This window comes from Grampus griseus (genome assembly GCF_964374135.1).
Source record: "Grampus griseus genome assembly, chromosome: 20".
In the NCBI taxonomy this organism is placed as follows: domain Eukaryota; kingdom Metazoa; phylum Chordata; class Mammalia; order Artiodactyla; family Delphinidae; genus Grampus; species Grampus griseus.
Genome location: NC_139014.1, coordinates 51,365,187 through 51,378,159, shown reverse-complemented (window position 1 = coordinate 51,378,159; position 12,973 = coordinate 51,365,187). Strand labels below are relative to the sequence as shown.

Sequence of the window (12,973 nt, the reverse complement as noted above, 5' to 3'; positions counted from 1 at the left end):
ACAAAGAGAAAGAAAGTGATGGCCGTTAATGGAACATCACTCCCTTCAGGCTACCATCAGCAAAAGCCAGACAGCATTTCAAGGAGGCAGCTTGCTCTCAGGACTCAGAGTGTGGCCAGGAGGAAGTTAGTTCCTACCTTTTTTTCCCCCTTGTACTTTGCATTCAGTAACACCACCTGATCAACACCTTTCACTGATACCTGCATTTGTGTTTCCCCTCCAGACTGAATGCTCCTGATGGGCAGGTGGGGCCTATCCATCCAGGAGGCAGCCATGGCAGCTCCAGGGTTAGGAGTAGAGGACCTGAGTGCCCGTTTTGGCTCTGCTACTCAGAAGCTGTGTGACATGGAGAAAACTACCTACCCTTCCCTGTAAATGGGGGTCCCTCTACCTAACTCACAGGGTGGCTGTGAGAATTAGGTGAGATCTTTTCAAAAATACATGTAAACTATATGCAGGGCAGGGATTTCCCTGGCGGTCCAGTGGTTAAGACTCCACGCTTCCACTGCAGGGGGCGCAGGTTCGATCCCTGGACCAGGAACTAAGATCCCACATGCCACTGGCACAGACAAAAAAAAAAAAAAAAACTATATGCAGGGCAGAGGCCCGGATTATTGTTCTTTCTCTTGGTATCCCCACAGCACAGTTACTTGCTGGTAAGCTTCTCAATAAACATCTATTGGGTTGAAGATGCCCTAGGCCTGCCTTAGCCAGCTTCCAGACTGCAGCTTCTTCAGTTATATCCTGGACTATTTGCAATAGCAAACTCTGAGTCCGAGAAGCAGTCACACCCAAGCACGTGGCTTCTGCAAACAGTGGCCACAGCTGCACACCACAGGAAAGTCTTTGCTTTTGTACACAGTGATAATGATCCCTGTCAATAAAAACCATAATTTACACAAAGAGCTGATTATATAGTGCTTGCCTTTGTGTACTGCTCTGTTTTTTTCAAAGTCCTTTCACATAGGCGTTTCCTTTGCTATAAATGCAAAAATTTGCTTGTTTGCAGATGGCTGCACCTAACTAAAAGCAGAGTGAGTCCTACAAGCTTAAGAAGTATTCAAGGGCTTCCCTGGTGGCGCAGTGGTTGAGAGTCCGCCTGCCGATGCAGGGGACACGGGTTCGTGACCCGGTCCGGGAGGATCCCACATGCCGCGGAGCGGCTGGGCCTGTGAGCCATGGCCGCTGAGCCTGCGCGTCCGGAGCCTGTGCTCCGCAACGGGAGAGGACACAACAGTGAGAAGCCTGCGTACCGCAAAAAAAAAAAAAAAGTATTCAAGGACGTTAATCCATTAAGGAAATTACCTTTGAAATGAGTTAGAACCAGCAAATTGGCGTGAACAAATTCAGCTGCCTTCCTAAATCATCAGGTCAACAATTTTCAGTGTCTTCATGTCTCATAAGTAATTCCATAAAAGGTTGATTTTGCTTACTTTAACTTATATGATTTCTTCTTTTTTTTTTTAGTTTTTTGGTCATAAAAGTAATACTTTAAAAAGTAAAACCTGTGCAATATGGAAAATAATAATCATAAATAATGCCACCACTGAGAGAGATTACTCTCAGATTATTAACATTTTAATAGAATTCTTCCATATGTATACATATATAGTAGAATATGCATTTATTATATATTTCATTGAGATCATGCTTTAAATTAATTTTTTAAATTTTATTTATTTATTTACTTTTGGTTGTGTTAGGTCTTCGTCACTGCTCCTGGGCTTTTCTCTAGTTGCGGTGAGTGGGGGCTACTCTTTGTTGTGGTGTGCAGGCTTCTCATTGCAGTGGCTTCTCTTGTTGCGGAGCACGGGCTCTAGGCGCGCGGGCTTCAGTAGTTGTGGCACGTGGGCTCGGTAGTTGTGGCTTGCAGGGTCTAGAGCGCAGGCTCAGTAGTTGTGGCGCACGGGCTTAGTTGCTCTGTGGCATATGGGGTCTTCCCGGACCAGGTCTCAAACCCAAGTCCCCTGCATTGGCAGGTGGATTCTTAACGACTGCGCCACCAGGGAAGTCCCTTTAAATTAATTTTGAATATTAATATTTCACTTATCATAAGCATTTTCAATGTTAAGATTTTCACAAACCTCATTTGTAATAAGTCAGAAGTGATTTGATATTTAAATTATTGTAGATTATATTTCAAAGTGGGTTTTCACTGGTTTTGAAAGGAATTCTTGGGGTGAGAGCAGGTTTGTTCATAGACACATCCTGGCACACAAACATAGACAATGGCTTCATCCTTTCTGGTAACTTTATCCTTAAAAATATTAAGATTCTCATCCTTACTAGCACTCTCAGTTTCTGTTTTTAAGGTGGCATCATAATATCTATAGCGACCCCAAGCTCCTATTTAAGTATCTAGTTTTTTCTTTTTATAGGCTGAGCTCTATTAACCTATATAGTAAACTACGGTTATGTAGGCGCTTGGTACTTAAGAAATGAATGAAGGAAAAGTATTCCTGTGAAGCTAAGTCTGTAGTGTCTTGTGCCATGCACAGTCAATCTCAACGCCAGGAGTTAATTACAGCTCAGCAAGATTGTAGGTGAAAACTTAAATGCTGGAAACTAAGAACTAGCATTCAAAAAGATACGTGCACCCCTATGTTCACAGCAGCACTATTCGCAATAGCCAAGGCATGGAAACAACCTAAACGTTCATCTACAGGTGAATGGACAAAGAAGATGCGGTATGTATATACAGTGGAATACTACTCAGGCATGAAAAGGAACGAAATAATGCCATTGGCAGCAACATGAATGGATGTAGAGATTATCATACTAAGTGAAGTCAGAAACAGAAAGGAAAATACCATACAACATCACTGACAGGTGGAATCTAAAATATGACACAGGACTATCCCTGGTGGTGCAGTGGTTAAGAATCTGCCTGCCAATGCAGGGGACACGGGTTTGAGCCCTGGTCCGGGAAGATCCCATATGCCGCAGAGCAACTAAGCCTGTGTGCCACAACTACTGAGCCTATGCTCTAGAGCCCACGAGCCATAACAACTGAGCCCATGTGCCACAACTGCTGAAGTCCACACGCCTAGAGCCCGTGTTCTGCAACGAGAAGCCACCACAATGAGAAGTCCACGCACTGTAACAAAGAGTAGCCCCCACTCGCCACGATTAGAGAAAGCCCACACACAGCAACCAAGATCCAATGCAGCCAAAAATAAATTAATTAAAAATAAATAAATAAAATAAAAATATGACACAAATGAACTTATCTACAAAAGAGACTCACAGACATAGAACAGACTTGTGGTTGCCAGGGAGGAGGGGGACTGGGGGAGGGATGGATTGGGACTCTGGGATTAGCAGAGGCAAACTATTTTATATAGAATGGATAACAAAGTCCTACTGTATAGCACAAGGAACTATATTCAATATCCTGGATAAACCATAATGGAACAAAATATAAAAAATAATGTATATATATGTATAACTGAATCACTGTTGTATAGCAGAAATTAACACATTATAAGTTAACTATACTTCATTAAAAACAAAAAGAACAATGCAGAGAGAGTTGATTAGTTACAGAGACTTAAAAGTCTATTTTGGGAAGGAATCTTCATTATATATAGCAACAAGAACCGCAGCCCCATTGTATATACATGCCACATCTTCTTTATCCATTCATCTGTTGATGGACACTTAGGTTGCTTCCATGTCCTAGCTATTGTAAATACAGCTGCAATGAAATATTACTCAGACATAAAAAGTAACAGAACTGCGTTATTTGTAGTGAGGTGGATCGACCTAGAGACTGTCATACAGAGTGAAGTAAGTCAGAAAGAGAAAAACAAATACCGTATGCCAACACATATATATGGAATCTAAAAAAAAGAAAAAAAGGTCATGAAGAACCTAGGGGCAAGGCGGGAATAAGAGAACGGACTTGAGGATATGGGGAGGGGGAACGGTAAGCTGGGACAAAGTGAGAGAGTGGCATGGACATATATACACTACCAAACGTAAAATAGATAGCTAGTGGGAAGCAGCTGCATAGCACAGGGAGATCAGCTCGGTGTTTTGTGACCACCTAGAGGGGTGGGACAGGGAGGGTGGGAGGGAGACGCAAGAGGGAAGAGATATGGGGATATATGTATACATATAGCTGATTCACTTTGTTATAAAGCAGAAACTAACACACCATTGTAAAGCAATTATACTCCAATAAAGATGTTAAAAAAAAAAAAAGAACCTCAGCCCCAAGAATCCTAGCGCATGCTTATGTGGCACCTGAGTGTCACACTTGCCTGTGACTGACCTCATGAACTATGAATGGTCAGTCTAAAGACTGAATGAGCTGTTGATGTAAGAGCCAGGCTGAAATACATTTGCTCTGCAGACAGAGCAAACTCCCACGTTGCCAGGGAACATGATGGAGCTGCCTAGCAGAGGTCTTAGAAGGATTTGGAAGGTTTTAAATAATATTAGTGTAAGATGAAGAGCAGGGAGCACTTGGTAGTCAAGAGTCTGCCACTTTCCTTCTTTTATGTGTTATAAATCCATTGTTTCCTTATGCAGTATCTGTGGCTTGATTGGTTTGTCCTTATATGTTTTCTTCTCCTGTTTAGATAGTAAATACCATGTCCACTCAATCTGCTGCTGTTTAACGTCTACTATTGTGGTCCTGGCCAATACAGCAGCACACATATTAGCCTTCAAAAAAGATTTTAAGGGCTTCCCTGGAGGCGCGGTGGTTGAGAGTCCGCCTGCCGATGCAGGGGACACGGGTTCGTGACCCGGTCCGGGAGGATCCCACATGCCGCGGAGCGGCTGGGCCCGTGAGCCATGGCCGCTGAGCCTGTGCACCCGGAGCCTGTGCTCCGCAATGGGAGAGGCCACAGCAGTGAGAGGCCCGCGTACTGCAAAAAAAAAAAAAAAAGATTTTAACATTGAAAAGGGAGAGAAACAACTATCACTATTTTTCAAACAATATGGTACTTTATCAAGAAAAAATAAGAAAATCAACTGAAATTTAGAATAAGACAGTTGAGGTAAGGTGGCTAGATACAAAATTGACACACAAAAATAAATGGCTTTTCTATAAGCCAACAAATAACAATTAGAAATGGTAATAGAAAAAGAGGACCATTTACAATTTTTTTATAATTTATAAAATCACTAATTTTAGACCTAACAAGAAATATGCAAGACCTATATGAAGAAAGCCACAGACGTTTACTGAAAGACATAAAAACCTAAATAAATGGAGAGCATGGCCTAAAAATTCAATGTTGTAAACATGTCAACTTTCCCCAAATGGATGTCTAAATTCAATACAATTCCAGTCAAAATCCCAGCGTGTGTTTAATGGACTCCATAAGCTCTTTCTAAAGCTTATGTGGGACTTCCCTGGTGGTCCAGTGGCTAAGACTCTGCACTCCCAATGCAGGGGGCCTGGGTTTGATCCCTCGTCAGGGAACTAGATCCCACATGCCGCAACTAAGAGTTCATGTGCTGCAACTAAAGATCCCACACGCAGCAACCACGATCCCGCGTGCTGCAACTAAGACCCGGCGCAGCCAAATAAATAAATAAATAATAAAGCTTGTGTGAATTAGAGATTATGTGCAAGTAAATATTTACAAGACTGATAATATCCAGTGCACATAAAGATATGAGGGTTATAGACACTTTTCTCAGTGCTGAAAGAAGTATAAATATGTATTGCAAGGATTCAGCATTGTTTGTAATAGCAAAGAAAAATTAGGAATGATCTAAATATCCAGTAGTGGAATGCAGATCTTCCCCAGCTTATGGTGGTGTTATGTCCCGATAAACTCATGGTAAGTTGAAAATACCGTAAGTTGACAATGCATTTAATATACCCAACCTACTGAACAACATAGCGGAGCCTAGCCCATCTTAATTAAAAGTGCTCAGAACACATACATTAGCCTACATTTGGGCAAAATCATCTAACACAAAGCTTATTTTATAATAAAGTGTTGAACATCTCATGCAATTTATTGAGTCTGTACTGAAAGTGAAAAACAGAATGGGTAAGAGTACCAGTTGTTTACCCTCGACTGCCTCGCTGACAGGGAGCTGCAGCTCGCTGCCCCTGCCCAGCATCGCAAGAGAGTGTATTCACCCAGCACACTGCTAGCCCGGGAAAAGATCAAAATTCGAAGTATGGTTTCTACTGAATGCGTATTGCTTTCGCATTATCATAAAGTTGAAAAATTGTAAATTGAACTATCGTAAGTCAAGTGGGAGACCGTCTGACAAAATATTTTATGGTATGATCAAACAATGGAATGCTACATAGCCTCTGAAAGGAGAGATAGACCAAAATACAGAGAAAGATCTCCAGAACATACTGGAAATTTAAAGGGGAAAGAACAAATCACAACAATAAGTACAGTGAGATGTAAATTACAGTTTAAAAAAAACTATAAATGTGCTTGTACGTATATTGCTACATAATCACGCAAAGAAAGGTTTGGAAGGGGAACACCAGACTAACAGTGTGGGGAGAGAAGTGTGTATGGGCGTGTGTCGGTTTTGTGTCTGTGGGGTGAGGTGAATTAAGAATAACTTTTACATTTTCCCATGTTGTACAAGTGTATGAGGGTTTTGAAAACTATAGCTAGAAATCTGATAAACCACTCTGCCTTGAAAATTGTATGAAAGGTAATATGTAAAAAAATATGACATTCAGGGACTTCCCTGGCGGTCCAGTGGTTAGGACTCGGCGCTCTCACTGCCAAGGGCCCGGGCTCAATCCCTGGTTGTGGAACTAAGATCCCGCAAGCTGTGCAGCGTGGCCAAAAAAAAAAAAAGAAATGACATTCATTTAACATACTTTTGAGGAATCATCATTTTTTAAAGTGTGAAAGTGTCACATAAGCTGTTGAAAAGTAATGGCCTTGATTTTTATACGTAATGCTGTAACAGGACCTGGCTCAGGTAGGTTTGAGAGGCATTAAGAGCAAAAACACTTGAACATAACAGACTTTGGTGTCATCTTAGCAGGCCAGCACTTAGCTGCCTGACCTTGGCTTCTCACCCTACTGTCCCACCTACGTCAAGAACTATGGAGAAGTCTAAGAAATAACATATATGAAGGACTTCCCTGGTGGCGCAGTGGTTAAGAATCCGCCTGCCAATGCAGGGGACACGGGTTCAAGCCCTGGTCCGGGAAGATCCCACATGCCGTGGAGCAACTGAGCCCATGCGCCCCAACTACTGAGCCTGCGCTCTAGAGCCAGCAAACCACAACTACTGAGCCCACGTGCCACAACGACTGAAGGCCACGAGCCTAGAGCCTGTGCTCCGCAACAAGAGAAGCCACCGCAGTGAGAAGCCTGCGCACTGCAATGAAGAGTAGCCCCCGCTCACCACAACTAGAGAAAGCCCATGCACAGCAACAAAGACCCAATGCAGCCAAAAATAAATAAATAAAATTTAAAAACTTTTTTTAAAAAAGAAATAACATATATGTGTAATTCCCTGGTGGTTCAGTGGTTAGGACTCCGAGCTTCCACTGCAGGGGGCCTGGGTTCAATCCCTGGTCAGGAAACTAGGATCGCACAAGCCTTCTGGCCAAGATAATAATAATAACATATATGAAAACATTTAAACTGTTCATTAAAGTACTATGTAAATGCACTATATTGTATTAGTCCCTGAAACCATTTGCTATCATTTGGTGTAGTGGATTAAATCTGCCCGTAAAACTCTGTATAAGTACCCCGGGCGCTAACTGATAGCACTACTGGAGTGCCTCGCCATCAAATGCTATACTCTAAACCCAACAGATAAATGTGCTTAGGCTAGGGCAGTGAGGGCAAAGAAAAAGAAACTGATGATAAGCAAAGTGAAGATTTTCACAGGCATTTGAAAATGTGTGACTGACACTAAGGAGAGAAAGCCAAGTGTGGACAGAAAAGATGTGGAAACTAGAGATGGCTGTGGGAGTGATCTCTCAAAGCAACGAATCTCCAAGGGGGATTGGGGTGGAGGAAGCTATCGAATCTTGAACAATATTATATTTAGGACATAAAACTTTTTTTTTTTTTTGCAGTACACAGGCCTCTCACTGTTGTGGCCTCTCCCGCTGCAGAGCACAGGCTCCGGACGCGCAGGCTCAGCGGCCATGGCTCACGGGCCCAGCCGCTCCGCAGCATGTGGGATCTTCCCGGACCGGGGCACGAACCCGTGTCCCCTGCATCAGCAGGCGGACTCTCAACCACTGCGCCACCAGGGAAGCCCTAGTCTGTTACTATTTAATGCAGTTTTCTTCACCTGATGTCCACCTATCTCTCTGCTCTTTTATCTTCCTAGACTTTTGTACCATGTAACTCTCTTAAACCCAAACTTATATTCATTATTATTATCTTATCTGGAAATAGGGAGAAGGGGGATAATGGAGTTGGGAGCTTCAGCATAGGGAAAGGTTTGGGTTGCAGGGGGAATGCAATGAGAGTTGACAAGGGACTTGTAAAAGGACAATCAGTGGCAATGGGACAGCATGACTTTGTATTGGAGATGGTCACCCTGGTATCATGACTCTCCATGACATTGTGGGCCACTTGGAAGCAGAGAAAACAAAAATGAGGGGACTAGGGCTGATGACAGGCCCGGTGAAGCTGGTCCTGTCACTCCTCTGCTTACAATCCTTCAAAGGCTTCCCATCTCTCAAATGACCTTCAAGAGTCTCCACCATCTGGCACTGCCAATTTCTTCGGCCTCTTGTTCCATTCTCCCCTCGGCTTTGAAAGTCCCATCACCCTGGCCAATTTCTTCTATCTTCGTGGCTTTTGCATATACTGTTCCTTTTGTCTGTCATCTCCTGTTCACACCCCACCCTTTGCTTCAGCTTAAAAGTCACTTCCTCAAAGAAGCCTCTCCTGAACCCCACATACAATCAGAGCACTCTATCAATATCGTCTTCCATAGTATGCTTTACTTGTCTTTCATTAGACCTAACACAATTCTTTGCTTATAAGTATGAATACCCTTTTCATACCTGGAAATAGTTCCGTGGAGGCAGGCACTTGGTCTATTTTGTTGGTTGCTAAAGTCCCAGCACCTGGCCTAGTGCCTATTGCCAGCAGGAACATTCATTTATTCATTCAATAAATTTATTGAATGAATGAATGAATGGCAGGAAGAGTTGGTTATGGAACCTTGGGAACGTTTTTTGTTAGTTTTTAACTACATTCCAATTTTCTCATCTGTGAATAGCAGATGATGATAATAACTACCAACCTCAGAACTGCCATGTAGATTGAAACAATGTATACTTAGCATGGTGCCTGGCATATAGGAAGGGCTAGGAAATGTGAGCCATTATTATCATCATTAAATATAAGTGCTGTGAGCAACCAGAACGCTGATCCATTGCTGGCAGGAATGCGAAAATGATAACAGCCCACTTTGGAAAACAGTTGACCGGTTTCTTATAAACACAGACTTACTATACAACCCAACAATCCCGCGTCTACGTATTTACCCAAGTGAAATGAAAATTTATGTTCACACAAAAACCTGCATATCAATGTTTATAGCAGTTTTATTCATAATTGCCCCAAACTAGAAACAACCCAAATGTCCTTCAGCCAGGGAATGGATAAACAAACTGTGGTATATCCAGATAGTGTATTTACCACTCAGCAAGAAGAAATAAACTACTGATACATGCAACGACATGGATGATATACAAATGTATTATGTTGAGTGAAAGAAGCCAGACTCAAGAGGTGACATATTGTATGATCCCATTTATATGACATTCTGGAAAAGTCAAACTATAGGGACAGAAATCTGGTCAGTGGTTGCCAGGGGATGAGGTGGGGCATGAGAGAATTTGGGGGGGACGATGGAACTGTCCTAGGATTTGATTGTGACAGTGGTTACATGACTATATGCATTTATTAAAACTCACGGCATTCTAAACATGGGTGGATTTTACTGTATATAAATTATTTCTTACTGTATATAAAAAATGAAAAACATCCAAGACAGATGGATAAAATTATCATTTCCTTTAACAAAAAAAAAGGCATTTATGGGCTTCCCTGGTGGCGCAGTGGTTGAGAGTCCGCCTGCCGGGGACTCGGGTTGGTGCCCGGGTCTGGAAGATCCCACATGCCGCGGAGCGGCTGGGGCCGTGAGCCATGGCCGCTAGGCCTGCGCTTCCGGAGCCTGTTCTCCGCAACGGGAGAGGCCACAACAGTAAGAGGCCAGCGTACCGCAAAAAAAAAAAGGCATTTATATTTCTGATTATAAAAATGCTACAGGCTCATAGACATTTTGGGAAAATGTGCAAAGAATACATTCCATCATCTGCAGAAAAGTAATATTTCTTGCTATAATTTTTATAGGCACAAAATACATACACATGTAAACTGGGACCATGCTGTATATTTTTGCTTTCTGAAATATATTATGCACATTTTCCCATGTCATTAAATAATTTTCAAAAACCATGATTTTGAGTCAGTAATATTCTATTATGTAACCAATTTATATTTTTAAGCCTTCCTTTACTGTTAGAAATTATATTGCTCCCATCTTTTTTTAACCACAATTTTGATTAAAAAAAAAAAAAAAAGCTCATTGGGGCCAGGGACACTTCATCATGGAGTTTTACCATGTTTAACTGATAAAACAACTCTTCCCTTGTCTGCAATTATCTCATTGTGTCTGGAGGAAAAGTGGTTCCACAGGGTGACCTGGCTTTTTCCTTTGTGGTACATAAGGGCTAGACACACTCATATTACCTGTATTATTAGCTTAAATTTGCATAGCAATTTTAATTTTTCTCTCTCGCCGCATCCTTGCAGGGTAAGCAGGGCCGATGTAGTAATTTGTTCAAGATCACACAGCTCATCATTCGTGGACCGTGACTTCGACTCCAGCTACTCAGTCTCAGAGAAAGTCAACATTTCCCCAGGGCGGGTCACTGCCTAATCTGGATCTTTTTCCGCGCCCCCGCTACTGCCACTGAGCAAGGTGCGGACGCCCCCAGAAAATGCTGCCTAGAAGCTTGGCACACGGGGAATTTAACTCTTGTCAAGTGGACAAATTCCCATCCTACAAATTGTCCTTGGCAACATCGCCACTTACCAGCTGGGGTCATTTCTCCCCCGATGGCTGGGGGGACACCTACTGCCACTGAGCAAGGGGCCCCTGAGAAGGATCGCCGGCCTCGCGGCCCGTGAGAGCTGCTGTCATTCGATCGCGACGGTGTTGGGGCGCACCCTCACTGGGGGGTCCTGCCGGAGCGGCCGGGTCCTCCCCAGCGCCAGGGCCCAAGTGGGGAGGGCGCCTTCGGCGAGGTGAAGCGGGTCCCCACCATCTTAAGGAGGGGTGAGGGCAGGTGGGGGCCGCCGGACTACAGGGTTGCCCAGGGAGACTCCGGGAGGTGACAGGAACACCTCCTCCTTGGGACCAGAGGTCAGTCCTCCGCTATCCCAGAATGCCCCGGATCCCGGAAGTGCCTGGCTTCCCGGAAGTGCCCGACTGGGTGACAGAGCCCAGGCTGTCTGGAGCGCTGCCGCTGGAGGGTTGCTATTCTGGGGCGTGGGTGGCTGCAGGACGTGCGGCTCGGGGTAGGGGTGGGCGCCGGGAGGGAGCTGGGCGGCAGGATGATGGAGGAGGAGGAACTGGAGTTCGTGGAGGAGCTGGAAGCCGTGCTGCAGCTCACGCCCGACGTGCAGCTCGCCATCGAGCAGGTGAGCGTTCCGCCCCTCGACGGGAGGAGAGTGTGGAGGCTGGGGCAGCTCTGGGGATGGGACATGGGGTAGGACGCCGGGGAAGCGGTCTTCGTGGGAGACGTGGGAGCTAGGCGCAGAAGGGCAAGGAAAGGTTTTGGTGGGAGGTGGTGGTGGGAAGGGGTTTCTGAATGTAGAGGAGGGAGAGAATCTTTTCTAGGCCTTGATTGTCTTTAGAGGGTGGGGCGTCCTGGTGGGTTTGGGTAAAGGAGCTGTGTCTCCTGAAAGGATGCACCTAGAAAAAGGGACCTCATAGGTAGCAACCTCAGGTTTTGGGGGTTGCGGGGCTGTTCATTCATTTATCAGGCTGGTGTCGCAGTGTTCCGGATTCTCCATCTAGCCCCTTGTGAGTGACGCGGAATTGAGGGGAGGAGGTAACCTCTATTTTTGAAGCATATCGCAAAGCAGAGGGGCAAAGGTTAAAAGCAAAAAACAAAAAACCCTTTACCATACTTAGTTGAGAATTCCTGCTGCTGATTAATTTGGGTTAGGTTGAAGAATATTCCCAGGTGGCTTCTCTTCCCTGCAGGAATTCTTTAGGTGACTAAATTCTCTTTTCAAGCGTATGGAGTTTTTAAGAGTGATGATATTAGAAATAGCAATTTAGACCCTTGTACAGGGTATCGCTCCTGATGAAGGGAGAAAAATCTCCCTTAAAGAAGTTGGTGTAGGGGATTTAGGAAAAGGAGTGGTGAGCCATACTTAATGACCACTGGGAAGTTTTTTGAAGTTAAACATTACTACTTCTATTACTGATAGTTAATATTTATTGACCATTAATACTTACTATGGGTCTGCCAGTGTACTAAGTTATTTGTTTGTATTGTCCCATTTATAGATTTTTAGGTGTGTTTTCCTTGGAGTGGTTGGATTACTCATTCACAGCACATTTGGCAGATCCTGAGGATGCCAGGCCATTAGGCAAAAGTTTTGGTGTTCAAGTCACACTGCTTTCCACCCACCTCCATCTGCCAGAAAGAGACATATGTTTCTTTCTTCATTTGTTTTTTGTTTGTTTGTTTGGCCTTGCCTCAGGGCTTGTGGGATCTTAGTTCCCCTACCAGGGATTGAACCTGGGCTGCGCGCAGTGAGAGCACGAGTCCTAACCACTGGACTGCCAGGGAATTCCCAGAGACATACATTTCATTCCCTTTGGACCTAGTGGGCTCCAATAGAAGAAACAAATAATGCAGTCAGTTATCGTTTGACAAGGGTTTTAGAAGAGCACAGTTTTT

At 44.0% G+C, this 12,973-nt stretch overlaps 1 protein-coding gene across 1 annotated transcript in view; it reads left to right on the top strand.

Moving 5' to 3' along the window:
- The first annotated feature begins 11,495 nt into the window (after positions 1 to 11,495).
- The window catches only part of VPS53 (VPS53 subunit of GARP complex), a 125,588-nt gene continuing 124,110 nt past the window's right edge, over positions 11,496 to 12,973 (top strand). The window contains exon 1 of the mRNA XM_082678510.1: positions 11,496 to 11,699. Within this exon, the coding sequence (XP_082534636.1) occupies positions 11,613 to 11,699 (87 nt within the window). The 5' untranslated portion in view covers positions 11,496 to 11,612. The remainder of the gene's footprint in view (positions 11,700 to 12,973) is intronic.